Source organism: Salminus brasiliensis, chromosome 7 (genome assembly GCF_030463535.1).
Source record: "Salminus brasiliensis chromosome 7, fSalBra1.hap2, whole genome shotgun sequence".
Classification (NCBI taxonomy): Eukaryota; Metazoa; Chordata; class Actinopteri; order Characiformes; family Bryconidae; genus Salminus; species Salminus brasiliensis.
Window position 1 is genome coordinate 7,892,829 of NC_132884.1, and position 25,801 is coordinate 7,918,629.

General features: G+C 40.9%; 1 protein-coding gene across 7 annotated transcripts in view; it reads right to left on the minus strand.

Moving 5' to 3' along the window:
• Positions 1-25,801, minus strand: part of dock9b (dedicator of cytokinesis 9b) — a 103,272-nt gene that overhangs the window by 25,173 nt on the left and 52,298 nt on the right. For 6 of the 7 annotated variants that reach the window (XM_072683664.1, XM_072683667.1, XM_072683663.1 and 3 more), the window contains exons 6-33: positions 24,957-25,052; positions 23,496-23,630; positions 20,496-20,670; positions 18,548-18,603; positions 17,792-17,866; positions 16,629-16,769; positions 15,598-15,804; positions 15,024-15,146; positions 13,828-13,910; positions 13,572-13,694; positions 13,205-13,284; positions 11,835-12,025; positions 11,574-11,639; positions 10,754-10,846; positions 9,821-9,932; positions 9,492-9,610; positions 8,737-8,823; positions 8,522-8,599; positions 8,021-8,136; positions 7,862-7,931; positions 7,619-7,744; positions 6,907-6,978; positions 6,514-6,660; positions 6,196-6,279; positions 5,178-5,289; positions 2,394-2,572; positions 1,149-1,247; positions 838-949 (exon numbers count right to left, since the gene is read on the minus strand). In XM_072683664.1, the coding sequence (XP_072539765.1) occupies positions 838-949; positions 1,149-1,247; positions 2,394-2,572; positions 5,178-5,289; positions 6,196-6,279; positions 6,514-6,660; positions 6,907-6,978; positions 7,619-7,744; positions 7,862-7,931; positions 8,021-8,136; positions 8,522-8,599; positions 8,737-8,823; positions 9,492-9,610; positions 9,821-9,932; positions 10,754-10,846; positions 11,574-11,639; positions 11,835-12,025; positions 13,205-13,284; positions 13,572-13,694; positions 13,828-13,910; positions 15,024-15,146; positions 15,598-15,804; positions 16,629-16,769; positions 17,792-17,866; positions 18,548-18,603; positions 20,496-20,670; positions 23,496-23,630; positions 24,957-25,052 (3,157 nt within the window). Of the gene's footprint in view, positions 1-837; positions 950-1,148; positions 1,248-2,393; positions 2,573-5,177; positions 5,290-6,195; positions 6,280-6,513; positions 6,661-6,906; positions 6,979-7,618; positions 7,745-7,861; positions 7,932-8,020; positions 8,137-8,521; positions 8,600-8,736; positions 8,824-9,491; positions 9,611-9,820; positions 9,933-10,753; positions 10,847-11,573; positions 11,640-11,834; positions 12,026-13,204; positions 13,285-13,571; positions 13,695-13,827; positions 13,911-15,023; positions 15,147-15,597; positions 15,805-16,628; positions 16,770-17,791; positions 17,867-18,547; positions 18,604-20,495; positions 20,671-23,495; positions 23,631-24,956; positions 25,053-25,801 lie in introns of those variants that run through there. The other variant, XM_072683668.1, reaches the window with a different exon arrangement.

Genomic DNA, 25,801 nt, shown 5'->3' on the forward strand with positions numbered 1-25,801 from the left:
TGGTTGCAGACCAAACAAACGAGCCTCAGAACAGCTCATCTTGTTCATGACAGGACACAAAAGCTAATATGATGAGTAGCAACACACTGACTATAAAAATGCAGAGGTTAAAGAAAACATCTGGTGGAGAAGAACTGAAATGATAGGGAGGAGACTTTATGTAGCCAACTATGTCTACGTGCATCCTAGTGCGTTCATGTCCACGAAGAACCTCAAACTATAGCTTCCCTTGCTAAGGAGCACTCATGTAGAGGAGGGAAATTAAAGAGAACAAAAGTGGACAGGCAACTGAGTGGAAGAGTGGAAATTTATAAGAGCTGTGGAGTTTCTAACCTTGAAATTTGTACTTTGTGTGAATAGACCTTTCATTGTATAGACGTTTCATTGTAGTTACTGAACTATAAGCCTTAAACTCAGCATGAATCATGAATTACAAGGCATTTTTCTTTCGTACTACAATAAAGGCAACCCGTAGGGGCTAGCTGAAGGTTTTTGCTTGATGACAGATAAGGGCATATGCATCAACTATGGATGGCATCAGATCTTTCGTCTTCTCCAAAACTAAAAAAGGGAGAGCAACACCACTGTTGTATCTGTGTGAAATGGCTATAACAGTCTGAAAACTGTAATGAAAAAAGGAAAAGGAGGGATTTGCAGAGTCACAATGCCAACCAGGGACACAGCACTATTTTGGTGAACAAATTATTAATTGACTTTCGAGTGCTGTTCCCCACAAAAAACTGCTTTTGCTTCACAAACCAGGGATTAAAGACAGAAGGCCGTTCTTTTGGACTGGCAGCGATGTTGTAGCAGACGGTGCTGTGAATACACACTCACCTGTGCCAGAGATGACTCCGAAGACATCTTTATGCAGACTGCTGTCAAGGCTTCCAGCGGGCTTATGCGGGGTTGCTGTTGTGATGCTAGGGACAGGCTCTTCTTTCCCATTCTGTAAGGAGAGTCAAGCGTACTGTCAGACCAGCAGACATTGTGACTTTAGTGACTGAACTGTGTATATAAGACAAAGGACAGAAGGATAGAGTGCATGTGGACATGGTGGAACTGGAGCTCTTCATAGCATTAGGCCTAACACAGCATGTGTCAATGGTTGATTGTATCTGTGTGTGTTTTCCATACGTTTTACTCACCTGATTGTTGGAGGGGTCTCTCACATTGAGTCTATGGACGTTCTCCTGGAGCAGTCCAAACAAAGGCAAGTAGAGGGTCGCTAATCTAGCCTGCTGACTCTGAAACACACAAGACCCATCCGTTAAGTGATCACACAGTGCAATAATCTCATTAACAATATTATATTGATGTTACATTGTCTGGCTGCCAAATCAACCAGATGTGATCGTTATTTCAGTCACAATTTTGGACAAACACAACCAAACTAAACTAAAACACAAACAGTTTAATTGAGCACACTGAGTAAACATCCACAGTGCATGCTAGTAAAAGTAAGTGAACCACTTGATTTAATAACTGGTAGACCATCTTTTAGCTGTGGTCACCTCTACCAAACTTTTTTTTCTGTAGCTACAATACTGAAGAGAAACTCTTGACCTCCCTGCACTCCCTTCAAGTGTGTTTCATCAGAATTTCTGGGATGCCTTTTGTGCACAGTCATTTTCAGGCCACAACACAGCTTCTCAACAGGGTTAAGGTCAGGACTTTGGCTTGGCCATTCCAAAACACAAATCTTCTTCCTTTTCAACCATACTTAAGTTGATTTACTTGTGTGCTTTGAATCATTGTCTTGTTACATCACCGCAGTGACTCTTGAGCTTGAGGTCATGGACTGCTGCCCTTACATTTTCCACTAAAATGTTTTGATACACCTTTTAATTCGCTGTTCCCTCAATGATCACAAGGTGTCCAGGCCCCAAGGCAGCAAGGCAGCTCCAAATTTCCATAGGCTATTTCCACAGAAGCATCATGCATCTCTATAATCACACACTTTCTGTCCTCTGTAAGGTTGTTCGCATCAAGTCATGGTTTACATTAACCAATTCTTCTAGAGAAGAACAGATTTGTCAGTAACCAGACTTTATGTGCCTTTATTTAATGAGTCTATGAAATCCACATGTCCAATCTCATCTCATTCATTTTCAGTTTCAGTTTTTGCCAGTAAGTTTTGGGAACACTTACTTTTGGTAAAGGTTCACTTACTTTTTCTAGGCTGCACTGTGTGAGAAAACCATTCATGCATATTTACTAAGCAGTTAAGCCAATTCTGATATCTAAGGGTGGTGCAGTCTCCTCAGCACCCCCACTTCCACTTTCTCAGAGTGCTATTTCCAGTTTGCTCCTAAGTTAATTATTGTGAGATTAGTCATCTAGGAGGAAAACTGAAGTGAATGCTAGTGCAGTGGAATTCCAGACTCCCTAACCTTTGAGATGTAGCGATCATCAAATGTGTGCTTGATCATCAGGCTTTTGAGCACATGGATGGCTATCTGCCGGATCTCGCCAAACTCCTGCAGGGCTCCGCCCACCTCTCGCAGCAAGAGCCCGACCAGAAAGTGATTCCTGCAGAAGTCGTCGGTCAGGGAGTAGTCTAGTTGCAGGTCTGCAGGAAAAGTGAAGAGAACTGGTTAGTAGACTGATTGAGTAGCAGTTTGAACATCTACTTCTAGATGTTCATCTTAAGAGAAGAGCTCCAAATGAAACCAGCTCATTCTGCAGTTTAGCAGTTTTTAAAAGATAAATATTGGCCCAACATTGACCAACACTTGAGGTTTCAATATCAGTATCAACAGCAAGAGATACTTAGCCGTCTCTAATAGCTACTCATTGAGAATACACTACATATCCAAATGTTTGTGGACACACCTTCTAATGAATGCATTCTGCTACTTTAGGTTGCAGCCATTGCTGACACCGATGTGCAAATGAACAAACACACAGCTTGTCTAGTCCCTTTAGAGAAGTATTGCCAATATAACAGGACTCTCCGGAGTAGATAAACAAGAACCTACTGGCACCATGCTGCCTAATGCCAGGTGTGGACTAGAGGGGTATAACGCCCCCCCCAACATTTAGTTACGGAGGAGTGGAATTGTGTACTCTGGAATGAGAGTGCTCCATACTTTTGGGATGAGTTGGAAAGTTGGGGATGAGATGGAGTGGTGATCATCGAACATCCTGACCTCACTAACGTTTTGAGTGTCCCAATACCTTTGCCAATGTAATGTATTAACACAACAACTCACAAAGGTTTAAAAAAAAAAAAAAAAAAACTGTGATGACATTCAACCGCAAAACACCAGAATTAACAAAATATGTGATTATTCCACAATACATACACACTGGAAGGACACAACGCAACAACAGACAGGGACAACTAAACAACGGATAACCAATTCACCCTGCCATCTGTTCAGCGCATTCTGTACACACTGATGAGAGTCACTTAAGAAACATTAGGGAAATGAAATGACCACAAAAATGACAAAGACTAACCATCTGTACTGTATTATCATTTGTACGTTGAGGCTAGTGTATTAATGACACAAAAGTGCATGGACCACAGGGGCTTAACATACAGTGCCATGCAAATGTTAGGGCACCCCTGGTCAGAATTTCTGCTAGTGTGAATAGTTAAGGGAGTTGGCCTGATTTGAGATTAAACGTTTATATTTAAAGCAAGACTACTTTTTATTATCATTCTTTACAGTAAAGGAAAAAGGGAACCCAGCTTCACCATCATTTAGTAATACCTCCTTTTGTATAGCAGCTTGTGAGCACTTTCTGTAGTAGTAGAGTTTTTACATTTTTGTTTGGATGATTTATCAGCCATTCTTTCTAGCAAAAGCTTTCAAATTCTGGGAGATCTTTGAGTCGACTTGTTGCACTGCTCTTGTGAGGCATTTCTTTAGTGAAGTTTAGGTTAGGAGACTGTGAGGCCATATCAAAAAGTGTGTACTCTTGCTGTAGAAGCCATCCTCGTTTCACCTTCAGCTTTTTCACAGTCAGTCTGCTTCCAGGTATTATATATATATAGATATATATAGATATAGTGAATCCATTCTTCATTCTACCAGTGAAATGTTCCCCATGCTACTGGCTGTACCACAAACCCAAAGTATGATCAATTCACACCCATGCTCAACAGTTCTTCTCTTTTGTGTTTCTCCTTCCATTAGAACTGCATCAACCCACAGGATTTGTTTCCAAAATGCATCAGGCTAGTTCTGATGTTCCTTTGAAAACTTGAAAACTGCAGATGAATGTTGTGGTGAGGCCGCAGGAACGTTTTTCTGATGCCTCTTCCATGAAGGTCAAATTTGTGCAGGTATAGCTGCACAGTAGAACTGAGAAGTGCACCTGCACTCCAGAGTCTGCTTAATCTTTCAAGGTGAAAGTCAGGGGTGTGCCTTCCTAGCAATCCTAGAAGCAGCTCTCTCAAAGCATTTTCTTGATCTTTTAGACTTCAACTTAACCTCTACCTTTATTGAAAACTGCCATTTCATAATTGAGGAGACAGCGGCTTGAAAATACTAGTCTTAGTAACAGAAAACAGTAACAGAAATTTTGACCAAGGGTACTTAAACATTTGCAACTGTATCGTTGCCGTCACCCAAAAACCTTGCATCTCCATTTTTTGCTGTTCTGACTTTTTGGCATAATGTAAATCTGACAGTTGTTCTTTACACTGTGTCCAAATTTCATAATGAATAGACCAATAGAAATGTTCCAAAATGACTCGATACAAAACTTTTTACATGAACTTCCATCGAAAGTTAAGCTCTTGTCCTCCTCCTCCCGTGATCTTATCTTGTTGAGGATGCGAGGTTTTCGTGCGACAACGCCAACATACTCAACACACAGCCACAGCAGTACACAGCTCACCTACACATTTGGCATGAGTCTCCTTACTGCGCGAGAGAAAAGCTAGCACAGGCAGAGAGAGAAGTGTAAAGCTCAGAACACATGAACAGAGAGAGATACAGGGAAGAACAGGAAGAAGTGTTGGAGCTACACCAAGAACTGGAGCGAGCGAGGCACAGAGGCAGAGAGGCGCAGGTGAACCAACAGGAGGAAATTGGCTTTTTGGCTAATCTAATTTACCTCAACAAATCTAATTAGTGTCAGTGAACAGAAAAAGACCTGTGATTTGTTGCAAGGAGCTGATGAAATTAGGCATAAGTAACTGAAGACCTTAGACTGTGTACCTTGAAACCGCATTATCCTGCCTTTCCCAAAGGGCATGGGCAGGTTCAGAGGGACAAAGTGCTCATGGTTGCACGCCACCCTCAGAAACGCAAACTTGAACTCATACAGCGTCTGTAGGAGACAGAGAAAGAAAGAGATCAGCTAAAGGAAAAAAAGATACCCTATAAAATATACAGTCTTATGCAAAAGTCTGGGCACCCAGTTGTGATAAAGTAAACATAGCCTCCGGTAGCTAATCAGACCTGAAACAATATTTTAAGCAATTACTAATGCACATAAACTCTGATTTCTGTGTTTGATTAGCTTACCTTGATTAGCAAAATCTGTCCAGAGTCATAAGAGGAAATCTTTCCCTGTGAGCTCATCACAAAATTCAACATTTGCCACAGAACATCTACACAAGCCAGGTGAGCGCTGTGGACTGGTGAAGTCAAAATATAGCCGTTTGGCCACAATCAGCAAAGACTGTGAAGCATGGTGGTGGTTTTATCATGCTTCAGGATTGTGTTGCTGTCAGTGGCACTGGCGATACTGCATGAGTGGAGGGAAGAGTGGCGTCCACAAAATACCAGCAAATACTGGATGCAACTTTCAAAACATCCCATAAAAGACTAAAGCTTAAAAGAGGAGGGCTTCTACAACAGGATGATGATCTAAAATATGCCTCAGAATCCACCTACCGAAAGAGCCCTCACAGCCCCCTGGCATAAACATCATAGAAAAATTATTATTAGACCTTGCGTATCATGACAAGTTGAGAGTATCTCAGAACAAGATGACTTCTGCAAAAAAAAGTGTGTGTGTATGTGTGTGTGTGTGTGTGGGGGGATCACCAAAATCAATTGCAAGCTGCCAAAGTGGACATTATAGCACAGCATAGATTGTGTGAATCTACAGAGTCCTTACACATCTACAATACAGGCATATGGATGCAGAAGAAGATCAGTGCACATCTATACTGCAGTAAAATTTCTATACTGAGGCTGACTCATTAGTAATACGGAATGACTTGTGTACCTTGGGATCTCCAGGCACGAAGCAGTTGATGTAGTTGTTGATCAGCTTGAAGACGAATCCTCGATCCATAAAGGTGAAACAGCGCTGTTGTAACAAAACATACAACTTCAGATGAACTGACCGCTCCCGTCTCTTAATGTGCCTCCCCCTGTGACCAAATCTTGATTTTCTTTTGATTTCTCCAGGTGATAGCATGACTGACCAAATACACTGTTCTTTTAGATCTTTGAGACCCAAGATGCTCTTCATAATTCTATTAAACTGTCTGCAGAATCAGCTTAATCAGCCCGAGGAGAGAAGCCCTGAGACTGGCCTCACCTTGATGAAGACGGCCAGGCTGTGGTTGGCATTGCGGGCCGCGTCCAGATTGTCTTTGTATTTCTGAGTGATGTGTGGCATCAGCATGTTCACCAGAGTCTCCACAGCATGGTGGAAGGAAGCAGTAAACCGCTGGTTCCTGGACAGCTGGGTCAAAACCGAGTCATGTTTACTCAAGAGTACAGAGCCTGAGAATCCTAAGTGTCCTAAGTGGTCTATCATTTACATGTTATGTAAATACATGTGGCCTTATATTACAATTCAGGCTCCAGTTTGGCAACTGGTTTCCAAAGCCAGTGAGAAAACTAATTTAACAGTGTACAACCAAAGAAATGAGAATACACCAAAAACAGAGAGTCGCTGAAGAGGTTCCACTGCTTGCTTTTTACTCACTTTGACCTTTCCGCTTTCTATTAAATGCTGGGCCATGGACTTTACTAAGGCCTCAAAGAAGTACCAGGAGTACTGAAAGACAACAATAACAATGCTTCATTTAAACCAAATGATCAAAACAATGACCATAAAGAAAGTTCACAATCCTCTGCGATCAAATCACCATAAGTCCATAAGTATTTGGACAGTGACACAATTTTTGTCAGGGAATCTGAAGTGATGAAAACAAAAATATTGCATCAACCATTTAGGAATTACAGCCATTTTACATAATCCCTCCATTTTCACAGGCTCAAATCTAATTGGACAATTTACTGATTTAATGTGGTTTAATGACCACTTGTGGCCAGTTCCCTCATTACTTCATTACAATACAGCTCTATACAGAATTCATCTTGCTACTTCTATTAACAATCATCCATAAATGCCCATGCCACAACAGTGCCTCCACCATGTTTGACAGATGATGTGGTATGCTTCAGATCACAAATGTGAAAATGGAGGGGCGGTGTGAAAATGTCTAGAATTCCTAAGTGGTTAAAGCAATATTTAGTTAAATTCCTAACTTCACTTCAATCACACATTGCTTTATTTCAGATCCATTGTGGAGGTGTACAGATGCAAAAATGACAAAAAGAGAGTAACTGTTCAAATACTAATGGACCTGATTGTTGCTTATATATGCATATTATTGAGTATATGAAAAGAGTACCTTAAGGAGCTTGTTGCTGGTGAGGAAATCAGTAGAAGGCTTTAAGATAGCGGTCATAGCTTTGGCCAGCTCCTCATGCACTGTCTTACTGTTATTGGCTGAGTAGGACTCAGTCTTAAACACATACTGCACAGGAAAGTGACAACGCAACAGTAGTAATCAGTTTGATTAAATCCCCCAATCGTCTGGTTATATATATATATATAATATAAATATAATTGTGTGTGTGGGTTATAATTTTACCTTCACATAAGATCTAAGGTAATGTTCAAGACCCTCTTCATGACACTGGGCAACTATGTGGACCATGACCCTGTTGGAAGAACAGAATATTATAAACTCTGAGAACATTTTAACCTCATTTTAGCTTTAGCATCAGTGACGATTCTGCTATACCCTCACCTGGTGGTGTTCACTGCCACGTCCTCATGGCTGGTCGTAGTCAGAACATGCACCAGCTGATTCAGAATAGTTGGCAGGAAATTGATCATCACATGACCCTCCATGGCATGGAGACTCTGAAGAATCACAGTTAAGATTTTCTTAGTGTGAACATCTCATACAATTCTTCTATCTTTATAATCCTTGTTTAACCCCTTAAAACTGACTGAAAAGGTTAACTATTCAGCTATTAATCATAAAGCAGATGCTAATGAGAATTATTTGGTAACTGGTTTATCATATCTTGTGGAGTCCCACAGGGTTCTATTTTGGGCCATATGAAACTGATGTTAATTATAACAATAATGTATTAATGAGAGTAATAAATTGTGGGCTTAAAAGCAGGGGTTATGGGGTTAAGTCAATGTGTGTTGTACAATAATGCTATGATCATCATGACAGAAAAAAACAACTTCCAGAATCTCTTTTGTCTGAGCTATAAGTGCTAGACTTTTCTTTTACCTTAAGGTACTTGACCAGCTCTCCTTCAGTGGCTTGGGTCTTCTGACAATGATGAAAGAAATTATGAAGATGCTGATCCTGAGGCGAGAAAATAAACTGATTAAACAAATGGGCAACATGAATACTTTTTACAACCTGCCTACTTTTTAATTATGGATATACTATACTGCAGCTATGGGTCTGACAAAATAACTGCTCTGTAGGTGATACTTTACCTGAGTATAAACTGTGGAGACCAGATGTGTTGACACTCGGAACAGGGGGCGTCCGCCATCCACCCATTTCACCTCAGGACCAGAGTGCTGTCATTAAAACAACAACAACAACAACAATTTGGATTTTAATGCATAGCATGATTGCCAGAACCATGGGGGTGAGCAGACATTTGAGCCACCACTTTTTAAGTAGTGGGATGGTGTTCCCAAGAAGAACCCATCAAAATCTCAGCTGGGAGCCAGTCAAAGTCAGCAGGATAACCAATTCAGCTGAGGAGGGGCAGTCAACTTCAGAAAGTGAACTAGTGGCATTAGAAATATTGAGTTGGTGGACAGAAGAATGGATTCAATAATAAGTATAAAGGGATTATATAACTCAACTCTCTGTAATTTTCTCATTTACAGCTGCACAAACAATGTTGATATATGGGGCTTTTCCTTTCCAATTACTCTTTAATTCATATTCGGATGGAGCAATCTTTTGTTTTTTATGTTAAAGAAATCCCCTCCCCCATTGTCATGAAGACATGTGGTGGTGCCACTGTCTCTTTATTAAATGATAGAGGAATACTTGCCTCCTATAAGGACAGAAAAACTAAGGCCACAGTTTTAGGATCACACTAGGCATAATCCTTTAAGTGGAGGTTAACCGTAACACTGACACAGGCTTAATTAGATCACATTACCAAACTGACATCATGCCTCCATTATTAACTCTCAAATTTTGTCAAACATAAAGAGCTTAGAACCATTACCTTGTTAAGCCCGTCCTGACAGCTCAGGTAACCTGCAGGTAAATTAGACGCAACAGAAATCTGCTGCTCACTCATGATGACTCGGCCATCTTTAAGCAGGGGCAGCCAGGCTGAACCCACTGACAGGGAGAGAAACGGAGACAGACAGACAGAAAGACAGAAAGACAGACCTTCACATCTTTAGATAATGCGTTTCTGGTTTCCAATAACTAAGGTAACACATTAAAAGCAAGAAACCACATTTCTAATGTTGCCCACAGGCTATTGAGAACACTGCCTTGTCCCGGGCCTGAACCCCAAGCAGGCCAGCCGGGTGAGGGCAGGTGTACCTTGTGTCTCCACCACGTCTCGCTTCTTGGTGCTGCTGTCACAGCTGATGTGGTAGAAGGTGAAGAGCAGGTGATGCTTCTCGTGTAGCTGAGTGGGCAGCTCTATCTTGATCTGATACCCAGAAGATAAATAAATATTCATTGTTACTTATTTGTGGGTGTACAGAATACTGATGATCTCTGTGGCATTTAATGTTGTTATAATTTCCCAACATTGTAAAAACAATAAATAATAATAATTACTAATAAAAATAAATAATAATAATACCAGAAGTGTAACAAAACTGTTCTGTAAACTGGTATTACATTAATGGCAAGAACTTGTGTTCAATTATTTTCTCACAATTTGGTACTGCCAATCAATCTACCCGTTTATAACCCCCTATAGAACTAGCAATGCCACTACACATGCTCAGAGGAAAGAGTTAGATCCACAGCTCCGCCACACCTGAGTGATGAGGGGAGAGAGCCATTTGTGCTTTATCGGACTCTGGCTGCTGATGGCAAAACAGCATGGTTTGGGATTTGAACAGGTGACCCCCGGGCGATGGTGTAAGCACATTAGACTGCTGAACCACTTAGAGCCCTTTACTACAGTCCTGGGTGTTATTACATTTTTGGGAAAATATTACAGTATCAAGTACTACACAGAAATTATGAAAAATGAATGTACAGATATCCATAATCCCACAGTATGCAAACAAAGATGGATTAGAACAATCAGTTAATAATAGTTTCCATATCTAACTTCTGTGTGCCATAAAATGTTTTCCACCCCACCATCTCCTCCATCTATTCCAAATATTTGTGGACACCCCTTCTAAAGCTGCACCCATTACTGACACATATAGTCTGTACTGAAGCCATGGTCCCAACTAGCAAAATGACAGTAGGTTAAAAAAAGCGACTGTTCCTGAACCACCCAGATCTTACCTCATCGTAGAACTCAGGGTTTTGCTGGTGATGAAGCACTGCTGCGTACGCATGCCTGCTAAACAGAGGTCCCCCAGCACGACCATAGATACACTGCATACACACAAACATACACACACCCTATTCAAATACACAGATACATACACACTAAAGGAAACAAGGATTTATCACTGATCCTGAACACAGTCAATCAGCCAATGTGCTTTCTTTAATTTACAACTGAAGATGTTGATCACTGGACTAACACTGGCAGCAGTTCCACCTCTCTACTATGCCAAAATCCAAGCATAAAAGCCACCCAAACATAAAAAAAATTGTCTAAAATTGGAACTAAGGAAGTCATGTGATGTCGTCTATGCCAAATAAATGAAGATCTGGATGCATTTTGAGCAGGTTGAGAGATTGTTTTCAGGTGACTATTTACAGAGATGTGACTGGTGACAGTCTAAATCCAGTATTTGTTAGCCACATTAGCCTAACATCTCCTGTTCTAAACTAAAGAAGCAACCTTCAGACAGCAAACATGGCGGTTCGGCTGTATCTGGGGTGAATGATAAATCATGGTAAAAAGATATTTTTGTCAATCTATTGCTTTAACTTATTGTTATCCTGTATGTCATATAGGTGTAATTTGATGGAAAGGAGCTGAATGTAACAGGGTGGTTATTATTAATAAAACAATCTACTGAAAATGAAAGCTAGCAGCTGAATAATAAGTTCAGTAAAAATAATATCAGACCTCTTTTGAACTAAACGATGGTTTCGTAACATAGATAACAGCATACGACCCCTCCACATTGCCCATGTATACAAAGCCTACCTTAAGTGGCTGTGCTTGCTCCTCATCAGAATCTCTGAACTCAACACACACAGCGATGTTCCTCGCCTGAAGCAGAGAGACATGTTAGTTTACTAGTCATTTAAAACATTCCCCAAGCTGCAAGCTGAAAATGACTGAAGACTACAGATGCTGTACTTTGTGTGGCTTTGTGTGTTCAGCACTAATTACACTGGTCATCTGGATCACTATTAAGATCATCTAGGGTCACAGTACACATTGTTTAAGAGAGATGTTTGTTACCTTGGCGAATGACTTCTGGCTGTCATATTTGAGGTGTTTGGGGTAGACGTAGAGATGGTTGTTATAGGTGGTGAAGGGTTGTGAACACTTAGCAATGCAGGGTACAAACTCCTCGATTTCTAAAAGAGGCCCACTGCCCTTTCCGTTGTTCTCGTAGGGCCGCACAGGGATGTAGGATGGAGTAACACAATCTGATGGGTCGAAAGAGATTTTTTGAGTTCAGTAAGTAAGCAAATCTTTATGTAAACTACATGGACAAAGGTATTGGGACACCTGCTCATTCATTGGTACTTTCAAAATCAACCATCCTGTTTTTGTTGGAGTAACTGTCTCTACTGTTCAGGGAAGGCATTAATGAGGTCAGGATGTTGGATGATCACCACCCTACCTCATCCCCAACTCATCCAAGAAGTATTGGATGGGGCACCATCCACCATTCCAGAGAACACAGTTTAATGCTGGGGGGCTTTATACCGCCCTAGACCACACCTGGCATTAGGCATGGTGCCAATAGATTCATGTTTATTAGCTCCAGAGTCTCCCATTCTGTTGGTAATACTTCTCGTCAGGGACTAGATGAGCTGTGTGTTGTGCATTTGCACAGCTGTGTCAGCAATGGGTTGCTGAAATGAATTCATTAGAAGGGGGGTCCACCAACATTTGGACAGTGGATAGTGTGCCGAGGACTAGATTGTTGAGCACTGCAGAACATGAGGAACACATGACAGATAACTGTAACTGTTGATTAATCAGTAGCTGAGTTTTAGAAAAAGCCAAATAATAAAAATTACAAGTACAATAAAAAACATAAGGGCACACTTCCTACCTACATAAGCAGTTTATAGCACATACATAGGCATTGAATATCACACATTTATAGCAAGACTTCAGTATTTTTTAATCAGTTCAAGTCATTATTTGTTTATCAAAATAGTATCAAATGTTTAATGACATAAACGACACTGCATTGACATAGGTGGTCTTATACAAAGGTTTAACAGTTCATTTGAAGGCTATGTGCTATGAAGGCTACGCTGTTATAAAGCATCATTCAGAAGAAACTCGGCTTATAAGGCCTTAAGAAGCCCCTTGCGTCAGTATAAAACATATATCATGTTGCATGTGATTACTTGCATCTGTTGGTAATAAATGCTTAGTTCTGCTTTATTAATGCCTATTCATACTTATGCATGTGTTATGAAGACCCTATGTAGGTAGCCCTCTAATAAATTGTTTATCACAAATACATGATAAAATGCACATAAATAAGTGTATTTATGCAGGTTTATTCAACCTAGCAACTGTGTGTTAACACTGTACTTTAATATTTTGTTTCATGGTACTGGTCAACTGCAAAAAATAAATCTTACTGGTCATATCAGGAGCCACACTGTCGATGGTGACATCCAGGTTACCCAGAATGACAGGAAGCTTGGCCATCTTCTCAGGTCTGTGGGTGATTTCAGATTCATTAGAGTTCAAGAATAAACGGGCCCTCTCAGGTGTGCTTTCAAAAGAGAACAGTCATAACACATTCCTTAAAAGCATTTCTGCAGTGGAAACACTCGCAGCTGCATCAACACCGCCTGGACATACTGTGCTTGGAAAGTATTCTGATTTCACAGTCCATCATTTTAATGAGGATATTCTCTGCTGATTATACATGGACGAGCTTCTGAAGACAGAAGTGCAGATGAAAGCCTGATACTGAGAGGTGATTGTTACGTGGCTACTAACTTCCTGAAGTCAGCCAGCAGTTTGAAGAGGTCTTCGTCTGACAGTTTATTGCTGTCCTGCCGGTAAAGGGCGGAGAAGCGGGCACTTTTGTCCAGAGTCCCTGAGGCATCTTTAAACACAGGCCTGGGCCAAACACATAAAGGAAAATGAACACACACACACTCAGTCTAAGGGTGAAGCAATCGCACACATTTGCATACACAACCAGCTTCGGAGCAGAACTCTTAAAAACACATTTCCAGACAGCCAGTCCCACCTGGCTGCCCATGCGAAAGGCATCTTGTACTGGCCCAGTCGACAGCAGGCCAGCTTGGCATTCTTCAGTACTTTCTGAGCCACCTGGAAAAGAGCAGCATGTTTACTCTCTTTAAAAAGCACAAAGCATTTTTCATAAAAACAGTTTGTCCGGTTTTATCAAAGCATTGTGGAAAATAATTGTATTCAATGCCAAAATAATCATAATAGTAGTAAATAACAAGTTAAACGTGTGTTTCTGTTTATCTTACGGTTTTATTTATAAGAATGTATAATAAAGTATTAACAGATTTCTACTATTTTACATCCCATGATGAATGATGAACATACAATTATGGATGTCTGATCCATTTATTGTGCATCCCGATGAAATCTGAGTCTCAGCTGATACTGATCCGAACTCTGTGGTTGTATAAATAATACAGTCCCACAGTTCAGACGCTCCCTCAGACGAGCTGCTAATTAATACGTTCAGTATATTCTCTTTATTTTTAGTACCAGTTACTATACTGAGAGATTCTGGACTGGCTGATTTAGTTTAGTAGAGACTTTTTTTTAAAGGACTGTTTTATAGTGTGTTTAATATCTTGTGATCTAGCCTGACTCAAACCGATATTGGTTGTTGTTTGTCAGCTATGTGTAATAACTGGTTTATAGTGGGTGAATGTGCTCTGTGTGATTTGGATTTCTATAGCATGTGTATATTAGCATTAGCATTAGCCTCCACTGGGTTCTGAATGGGTTCTTCAGTGCTGTTTTAAAAACATAGGAAGATGTGCGGTTCCTCCGCTGGTAAAACAGAGCGTTTCAGAAAGAGCTTTATAAAGGTTCAGATATTATGGTCTGTCTTCATGTTCCACAGGAAAATAGCTCCACACTGCAGACTCTCAACTCTTTATTTACCTTTATTTACCTCACAACATCTGCACTGCTGTCGGCTAAAATGTCCGTTAATAGTGCCTTAAGGACACCAAGGTTAAAAAAAAGAGTCAAAACTGGATTGAGACTAAAATAGCCGATTCTCGATCCACACACAGATTGGGGGATGCTGGTGAAGTGAGCTGGTATCCATGCAAGGCTAAAAGCGAACCCCACAGACAATGCTAAAGTCTCTTCAGTTCATTTTTCTTGATGTTATGATGAAGTTTGTAGTTTAGCAAAGTCTGTGCATGTGTGATGCTGTGATGCTGGTGGTACCTTTGCAGAGTCTGAGCTCTTCATGTAAGGCTCAGCGCAGTGTGTGATGCCCCCTTGCAGCACCTTCTCGATCCGTGCCACCAGAAAAATGTCAGGGTGTGGGCAAGTCACTGAGAACACCCCCTAAGAAACAGACACACAAATACATTTATTAACCTCAATGACTGAGATATATACTTATACTAAGATATATACTTAATAAATTCATAAAATTCATAATTCACAGCATTTGCTGTTCAAAACCTTGGCTATAAATACCTTCTAATATCTGGTTTAATAGCAATGAAAGTCCATTCTATGCTTACTATTGCCCAGCAGCAGCATATAAAGAGTAAATAGTAATGGCCCCAGCATTGACCCTTGAGGAACACCATAGTTTCATTTTTTGTAATGAGAGTATTCATTATTTAAGAAAATACACTGAAGGCGATCAGTCAGATAACATCAAAACCAAGATTCTGTAATTCCTAAAGTATTTTGTAGCCTATCGAGGAAGACTGCATGATCTGTGGTGTCAAAGATCAAGAATAAAAAAAAAATTAAAAAAAAAACAAAGAGAGAAGAGTCGGATCACCTGTGTAGGGTACTGCAGCGCCCCCTCTGGTAGCCCGTTGAGCTGTGTGGGCATGTGTGAACTGTCCATGGCTCCATTTATTACAGCACTGGATGGGGAAATCATGGAGCGCACTAGTGGGTGATTCAGGTCCACATGTAAATCTGCTGAGATCCTTCTGCTGTTCTGCACATCAAACAGGGAGAGCACCACGAAAAACGGCTCTACCTGCAATGACAGAGTCCAGGGCTTTAGCGTCCTCTGTAAAAGTGTGTGTGTATGTGTGTGTGTGTGTGTCTGTGTGAGAGAGAAATTGAGAGTGTTTTTGTCTTCATAACTTCAGAATGAAAATGGACCCGACAGGAAACCGGTGGAATCACATGCTTAAATGATCAAACACACACATATACACAGTCACACAGTTCAAGCATCTGAAGGCCTGAAAGTTTCAGCAGGAAACCAACATCAGACCATTCTCTAGGAACTGTGATCTTTGGCCATGACAACAGACTTGTTCCACCACACCAAGTCAAACAGCAGTGCCAGTCAGAGTACACAGACCCACTCTAGCAAAGGGCATCACTTCTGTAAATCTCCAGTGACTCGCTGCTCTCTTTGTACAGTGTGTGTACACATCTGTGATTGTTCAGCTCTATGTGTGTGTGTGTGTGTGTAAGGTATAAATCTTCACCTTCTATTTTATAACTATTTTATTCGCTTATTTCATTAAATGATTAACTGATTATTTAAACTCACATAGTAGTGTGTATATATATATATCTATATATATCGTGGTGTGCAAAAGTTTGGCCACTCCAAATTTTGTGCTACTGTATAAAGTAAATAGAGCCTGATTTTCAAAAGGCCGGAAAAGAAAAAATCCACAGAATTTTGTTCCAACTGTCTAGACAGCTTTGCTGTTGGTTTGCAATGATCAAAAAAGGCAGGCAGTTAAACTAATTACTGGGAACAATTTTTTACTTGAACTATTGACTGATGCAGTAACCCCTACACTGTGTGACAGTAGGTTTGTGTATATCTGTGTGTCTTACATTAGTAGTAGGTCCGTCCTCATTCTCCGCCACACAGCTTTGTAAGTTGAATGACAGGTCATTGCAGCTGACCAGAACTCTCTTGCCAAACTTCTCCTCAAACTGCTTCACATCCGGCTCAATGCCTGACAGATCCAGCCTCTGTGGATAAACACATACACACATACATGCACATGCACACACACACATACACACACACACACACACACATACAACTATGATTAAAATACTGTGTCTCTGACTAGTTCTGCAATAAATACAGACTTGTTTTGCTGTGCAATTAAACAGGAATCTAACTAAGCTCTCATTTAACCCCCTATCACTAAAGCATGTTATTCTGTAACTACAGGGACTTCTGTACACACTGATGGGGTTATTTCTTGGTACTAAAAGTGTGTAATAAAGCTTTCAGCTTTTTCACTGGCTCTTTAAAGGGTTATGAAATAGCAAGTTATACAAACCTCAAGAATCACTGGATGAAGTGAAACTAATAGTAACTAAAGAATTAATAGCTATAGTAGAAAAAAAGAGTAAAAGATATTTTAGTGTAAGTAAACAAATCCTCTAAAGGAAGACAAACTTTAGGAATGGTTGACTGATGAATGAATGATTTTGGAGGATTTCTATTGGTCCATGCATCTTTACTGTTACCATGGATGCCCCACACTCAACTCACAAGACTTAAAGGATCTGCTGCTAGCGTTTTGGTGCCACATATGACAGGACATCTTCAGAGGTCTTGTGGAATCCATGCCTTGAATGCTCAGATATGCTGCTGTGGCACAAGGGGGGACTACTCAAGATTAAGCAGGTAGTGTTAAAGTTATGGCTGACTGGTGCATTATTTACCCTGTATATTTCAGGAGGTGTGGACTGTAGTTGTAATTGACTATTCAGCTGAAAGGTTAAGTCAGTCCCTCAAGTCTGGCAGGGGAAGCACGCTCGGCTTCTAACACTAACGTATTAATAGACTTTTGGTGACACGTGTGAGTTAATTTTATCTGTTCTGTCATCACGGTCGTTAACAGCGTGTTTATTGCAGAAACTCATCTAAATCCTAATTACAATAACTATTTGATGCATCGGCAGCCCTGTAAGTAACAGAGCTAATATACTGTTAATCCTACACTGTGAGAGCTGAGGTCATTCCTCTGTCAGATCACCTGCGTGTCCGGATCCAGGGTGAAGAGCTTCAGGCGAGTCTCGCTGCGCATCTTGGACTCAATGTCTCTGGCACTCTGACAAAGCAAAGCATAAACCAGTCAAGACGGCCACTTGGGTCAGGATTACTATACCTCTAAAATGAAGCATGATCGAGTGAGTTTACAACCAAGTACCAAGAATTTCACAGACATATTAGCCTGGGTGTAACAGCTAGAGGAACTGCCATGAATCAATATTTCATTAGACCCTGCTGGGAGGGGCAGGAGAGACGATCTGGTATTTCAGATTTACAGTTTACAGATGCCAGAAATTTGAGAGAGAGAGAGAGAGAGAGAGAGAGAGCATACACAACAAGAAGAGAGAGAGAGAACAAGCAAGAGATTAAAAGACACTCTGTGTGTGTGTGTGTGTGTGTGTGTGTGTGTGTGTGTGTGTGTGCGTGTGTGTGTATGTGTGTCTGTTCCAGACAGTGATTATCACAGTATGGAATGGCTGGAAAACATTAGCTGAGAGGTGCACTCACACAAACCAACTTTACAGGTGTACACACACACACACACACACACACACACTTTCTTTTCAGCAGAATATAAGCACATGCTTAAGTGCTTCTGTGATGAGCTGGGCAGTATTGATCAGCTGATCTGGGTTTAGCAGCTATAGCTTCTTAACAGACTTAAGTGTGTGTGTGTGTGTGTGTGCGTGTGTGTGTGTGTGTCTGTGTGTGTTTAGATGCACGAGTGTGAGCACGCTACCTGAAAACTGTCCTGAAAATTCCCAGAGGAGCTTTCTGACTTTCCTAAGTCATCCTCTATAAGAGAGCAAAACCATCCATGAATTAGTAAACAAGTAAGCAATAAACACAAACACAGCAACTGACAGCACAGCAGGTATACCAGTCACAAGGTCATCTCATCAGTCACAGTCCCATCATGAGGCCATACTCTTGCTCTAGCATGCTGTGCCCTGATTGGCTGGTTTGGAGGAATGTGCTGTCTGACTTCACCTCATTTTCATAACAGTGTTAAAACCCAGGAGTTTAAGAGGTGTTACTGGGAGCAGTGTGTTTGTGTGTGTGTGTGTGTGTGTGTGTGTGTGTGTGTGTGTGTGTGTGTGTGTGTGTGTGTGTGAGAGAGAGAGAGAGAGAGAGAGAGAGAGAGAGAGAGAGAGAGAGAGAGACTGTGTGTAAGGGATAGAGAGAAGTTCCACACTCACACCATAGACATACCCTGGCAACATTAGCCTGGTGTTAAAAAGTATGGGTGGTCGGCCACAAAACACACACACTTACACACAGGAGGCACACGGCACACCCATATTATCCACTTATATAAATACACAAGTGCACAGACTCCTGCAGTTGATATAAGCTCAAACATAGGTTGGTCTTACCCACATTCTCCTACACATACAATAATATACATGCGCAGATATGCAGACCACGTTGGAATGCTGTAATGTTGGAGTTCCCAGCCACCAGCCTGTGGTCTACAGGGAGTTTATATGCAGTTATATAAATAAGAATATTCTATAATATGCGGTTTGGGTTGCTGTCATTATTGCATTGCCTGAGCAGTGCAGCACATTAGTGTCCAGCTGAGCTTCCACCAACTACACAGGAGCAGCCATAAGTTTAGAAAGGCCTAAATTTACTCTATGGAGTAACGGTGTTGAAGCACTTCAGCTGATACTCATCTATACCACATAACCACAGAATTATTTTATGCTGGCTGACTCAATGGACAAAATAATGTGGGCCAGCTAAATACATGTGTGCTGCACTTGAGAGAGCTCTGCCAGAGATGTCTGAAATTCGGAATTTCAAAGGCTGCGATCTGTATTGTCTGCAATGAAAACGCTGTCGGCAGATCAACTACACCAGAGACTTTCGTGTGTGATGGATTTAACTAGAAAAGGACGATATGGCAAATATATACTGAAGACCTGAATATCTACTCATTCATGCATTAATCTAATCAGCCAATCATGCAATCCTGCAGATACAGTCCAGCGGTTTCAGGTGATGTTCCCATCAACCACCAGAAAGGGGATTTTCAGTGTGCCATGATCTTTGGTTCCAGGTGGGCTGCTTTGAGTATTTCTAAAACTGCTGATCTCCTGGGATTTTCAGCCCATGTCGGAATCCACTCCTGTCAGCCAAGAACAGAAAGCTGAGGCTGCTGTGGACACAGGCTCACCACAACTAGACAGCTAAAGTGCAACCTAGCCTAGTGAAATAGGATTTCTGCTGACGCACACAGAAGATGGGGTCAGAATTTGGTGCCAGCTGCATGAATCCATGGCCTTGTGTCAACAGTCCAGGCTGGTGGAGGTGGTGGTGTAATGGTGCGGGAATGTTTTCTTGTTGTTGCTGACCATGTGCATCCCCTCATGGTCACAATTTACAGATCTTCTAACGGCTAGCTGCAGCATGAAGTCTTCACAGTCACCGGATCTGAATCTGAATAGAACTTTCTACCTCTGGCACTTCACTTCAATTGTCTGCATTTAATCTATGTCAAAATAGTGCTAGCATAGTGCTAACACACTATTAGATTTTCCATAGGGGAGCTAGCTGAATTTAGCATTAAACTCATTTTTGCGTTAAGGCCTTGCTCCAACGGTCATGATTCATCACAACTTTGTGGTGACACAGTCAATACTAAGATACGAATAATTATTTGTCTACACACAAAAACACACCATCATGTAGCTCTCCATTCCTGCGCTCCTGCATGGCCAGCTCGAAGCTGCTGTGCAGGATCTTGTTGAGGGTGCCGATCCAATCGTCCATCTCGCTCTCGCTGTCTGCAGCCAGCAGGTATGTGCTTTTATCTTGCATCTTCAGCTCAAAGGCAAAGCGTCTCACCTTACTGTTCTACAGCAGGGCAAACACACACACACAAAGACACATTAAACACACGTCATCCATAACCTTCACATTAATTAATATTGCACTGATTTTACGCCGTGTCTCCTGGGGCTTTAACATGTCAGATTTGGTTGGACAAGTGGGGGGACCAGCCCTAGGTAGGCTACAGCCAACATGCAGCAATTTACACCTGATTTTGCTCTGATGGCGATGATGGACCATACCTGTATCACTAAACTACTCTTTAGCTTCTGAATCATCTGCTGATATTACAGTACACAAGCGAGTGTCAGCGCTGGCTGTTCTACTAAGCTGTAAATATTTGTATTACATTCCTCTGCTGTAAAAATGTGGAAAACAGACTCGCAGAGTTCTCACAGTTTAAATACACATACCAACCAAATACTTGAATGCTTTCTTCTTTCAGGAAGACCGCGTGCAATAACAAAGAGAAGGAATGCAATCTCTCTCTATCTCTCTCTCTTGCAAGCACACATATATATACACACACACACACACACACATACATACACACATAGGGAGAAACATGGAAAAATCTGACCCATAAGCAGACCGAGTCAGTGTAAGGGAGCTCCATATGTGAACTGGGTTCGGCTGTGTGTCTTTCTGTAACCCTGCCAGACCATCCCTACTCATCTGGGTTACTGGGTTACACCTACCCAGTCGCCGAATAGACGTTTACTCAATACGACTTATTAAAGTGTATTCTGTATAATCTGGTCAAGAGGCGTAAACCTTTAACTTTTTTTTTTGTTTGTTTTTTGAAAATGCTCATGGCACATTTTTCAGCCAACCTTATTTCAGCTTCCATTTCCAGACTGAGGGAGTCATATTTGTATCCAGAATTGGCTGCTTTTTCCATCATCCATCTATCCGTGCAATGTTTACTGTGCCACTGGCTGCCACACAAAGCATCACAGATCCGCCCCCATGCTTAACAGTTAGCAATGTGTCCTTTTCTTCCAATGATTTTTTTTGGTTGTGGCCATACAGTTCCAATTTGATGTCATCAAAACCTGTCAGAACCATGGATTCTACCATGGTTGTAGGCTATGTAGAGGAACCCATGGTTGTAGGCTATGGAGAGGATCCCATGGTTGTAGGCTACTAAAAGGACCTCATCATTTTAGGCTATGGAGAGGAGTCCATGGCTGTAGGCTACGTAGAGAAGTTCATGGTTGTTGACTACATACAGGAGCCCATAGTTGTAGGCTACTTGGGTGGGCTACTGGGTCTGACAGGGAACTGGGCTCGTTTGGTTTATTCCAGACCCTCAGGACCATAGGTAGGTACTAGGAAAATGCTGGTTATGGTGGATTCAATATTATTGGTTGTAGGCTACTTGGGTGGGGTTGGTTTTAGGCTATGGAGAGGAGCTTGTGGTTCTATTCTATGTAAAGGAGCCCATGATTTTAGACTATATAGCCCATGGTTGTAGGCTTCATAGATTAGCTCATGGTTGGAACTGGTTATAGGGATCCATGGTTGTTGAGTGTGAGATTTCAAGAGTCAGATTATTTAGCACGTGCTAGAATCTTCATTCTGCCAACATGTCATCATATGCCAACAAAAGAAGAGGGGGTTACGTGTTTAGGTTAGTTTGAGGAGTTTTAGATGTTTAGATGTCATGGAGAACACAAAGACCAGATTTAAATACCACTGCAAACTTGTGGGACTGTGTTGGGAAATGAGTGGAGGAGAAAAATCCAGTCATTATACAAGGTCTGTGGGTAGAAGTGAAAACATGACGAGACGGAAAGAGGTCATTCAGGACAAAGGAGGACCTACACAAAAGTGGTAGACTTGGTTTGTCTATCAGCACTTACACTTACACAAACATATGAATAATTCCTTTCGATTGCGATTGTATATAGAGATGTGACCTAAATCTTCAGGCCTGCATTATTAGATGTACTTTGTGAATTCGATTAAAGTCTAAGAACAGCAATATTTACAAAAAGAGGCTGGTCCCTTTGTTTTGATTGCTGTGTGTGCTGGATTATCTTATGTGATTATCCAGCCTTTAATCAGAACTAAAAGAGCGCTTTTCAGACCCCGAGGTCCTGAGAACAGACAAGAGCAGCAAAAATAAATACAATGTGGAACAATGTGGAATATTAAAGGTAAAGGTCAGTTAAATCTTGGTAAAATAGCAACTCACTGCACAACCATCCTGATTTTTTGGCACCATTTCCATATGGAGCTGTTTACTCATTACACTTTTAGCCATCCTTCAATGCCCTGTGGACGTCGTCCAGATGATGACAACAGCAAAACACAGGAATACAGAGTGCTGAAGTCAGACAGAACCACAGCAATGTTTGCTGCTCTTGAGAGAGCCACGGATGCATTAGAAGAACAACAGCTATCTGCTTTGGCAAGGCGTTTTATATTTGCCTTAAATTAAATAGCTGAAAGCCTGATGGCAATAAAGTGTCAGATAAGTTTTAGAATGGGCACAAAAGCCTAAACAGGGTGGATTCAGGGAATAAAGAACCTCAGTTCTTAACCTCTTCGTGTTGGGAGCATAGCTAGTTTCAGGGGTCATAAACTTTGTATCACCATCTAAAACCTAGGACCATTTTCGGCCAATGTTTTGTGAAATCTTGTGGCTAAATCCCATGTACTCCTTACATGGGATATATCTGTACTCTTTACTAGCACTCCCTACTGGGTCTGGCAGGCAATTGGGCTCGTTTGGTTTATTCCAGACCCTCAGAACCATAAGTAGGTCCTAGGAAAATGCTGGTTATGGTGGATTCAGTATTAGGAAGTGTACTATAATGTATATTAGCCATAGTGACCGTTACCTGGACTACCCCCATGCAAGAGTCGAGGAAGATGGTCCCTTTAGGCTCTTTGGATATGTTCTCATCCTTATAAAAGTTCAGATTATATGATCCATCCCCCAGTTGGGCCAGCTGGAAATATCTTCTCTTAAAAGACTGGGGAAGGAGAGAGAGAGAGTGATTAAGAGAGGGAGGGGGGGGGTAGAGAGAGAGAGAGATAGTCTGTGTTACATAAAAGTAACCAATATAAATACAAATGTTCTAAAGATAATGCTGGGGAAGCTAAAAGCGTGGGAAAATGGATCAGAAACAGGAAGTCAGATGCCCCCCTCCTCCCTCTGACAGTACTGTTGAGAGAATGTTGTTCTGGACAGCATGATATAATTTAAAAGTGCATTAAACTAACAAAAACTATTATGGGTGAATAATTAAAGGCTTTATAGCCTATACACATTTACCTACCCTGCTATTTTTACAGATATTTATTCATTTAAAGATATTTATTAAATAACTCTAACTTATTATCTAACTTAAATAACTTATTTTCTGAACACTGGATATTGAATTGAAATTATTTGGCTTCAAGATTTGTTTACTACTTTAATTAGGGATGCTAGGGATGTATTTGCTTCATTCACAACATTCAAAACAGCTTTCCCAGATCATCTGGAATCAGCTTGGGTGAATAATGGTGGGACAAAGGGTAAGGTGGGATACATAAAGTTGACCCTCCATATTTTTATACGTATATAGTACGTTTGTGGCCAAAAAACATTTCTGGCATCATCCTTTAGTAGCAAAGTGTTTATTAAATTGTTAAATGGGTGGGAGCGAGTGGCGTTGAGTGGCGTACTCCATTTCCCACCTATGTTTCCCAATGGTGTACTTCATTGTTAATTTTTGCGTATCATTATCCATTTCTTTATTTAGGACAATGAAAACAATTGCAGGTAAATGGCCCAGCAATGTAAAGCCAATCATGGTAACATTATAATGAAAAAGAACATTTTGGATATGTCAATATGTGTCAGTGGGAAAAAGTAAAAATAGAAATTCAGAAAATAAATGTAGTTAATTTTTTAAAGTTTTTATTTTAGGATGATTTTCCTCTGTCCCATTTGACCGATAATACATTGGCAAACTGAAAGAGGATATTACATGAACTAAAATACATTTCTGAAATAATTAAACATAAGTAAATCATTTTAGCTACATCTAAACCATCTTCATTTTTTACAGCCTATAAATTAGTCAACACCTGTGAAACTGTAGCATTATACTGTTCTACTAGCCTGGAACATGGCATTAGCATAGATGCAGCTCAGACTGAGAGATATGACCGAGATAAAGGTCAGTCATGAACACAAATATACACACTTCAGCTTTTTAAGGCCTTTAATTCCATGCCATGTTAAGATTTTAACACTTTTTTTAAGCATCTGTGCTTTGTAGGCCTGTCTGTAGTTGTGTGTCAGTACTCACCCTCATAGTGACACTAATGGCACTGTTCATATTGCCTTTGTACAGCCAGCCATGTTTGGCTACACCCCCCCTCTGAGAACCCAGCGATGCTGTATCCTACAGAGACAAGAGAGGAACCAGTCACTTAACAGAAGACTTTATAAACATGTACGCAGAGAGAGAGAGTGAAAATCACTGAGGGAGGTCAAGGAACGGGAAAAAGTAGAGAAAATCCCCCGTGTGAGAAAATCTGGAGAGCTTCATCTGTATTTGAATATGGAGTCTCTCTCGCCACTGGATCTGTTTAATTATTCATACCATCATATCTCATCTCTGTAGTGCAGCAGTCTACTCAGCAAAAAAAGCTATTCTTGAGCTAGTGCTTGGTTACAGAGATCAGTGTAGATCAGTGTTTCTCAACACCAGTCCCTGCAATCCCGCCCTTCATATTTTAAGGTTTACACTCCTCTTAACCACCTGATTTATCTCATCAGATCATTAACAAGCCTTTCCGGAGATGAACGTCCAGACCACAGCTCTGCACCTTTCATAAGAGTTAAACAATTGAGGCTACATCTGCCTGGATGAGTATTAAAATACGTAAGTATTTGGACAGAGACAATCAAGGGTTAACAGAAATATTGCATTAACCATTTAGGAATTACATGTTGCTTCCATTTCCACAAGCTCAAAAGTAAGTGGACAGGCTAACATAATTATTTTTAAATACTTGAAAGCAAATCTTTTGCAGTCAGTAACTATCTGATGTCTAGAGGCCATGGGCATCACCACATGTCAAGTTTCCTCTATTGTGATTCTTTGCTGCTTGTTTGGACGTCTTTTTGCCTTTAGTTTTGTCTTTAAGT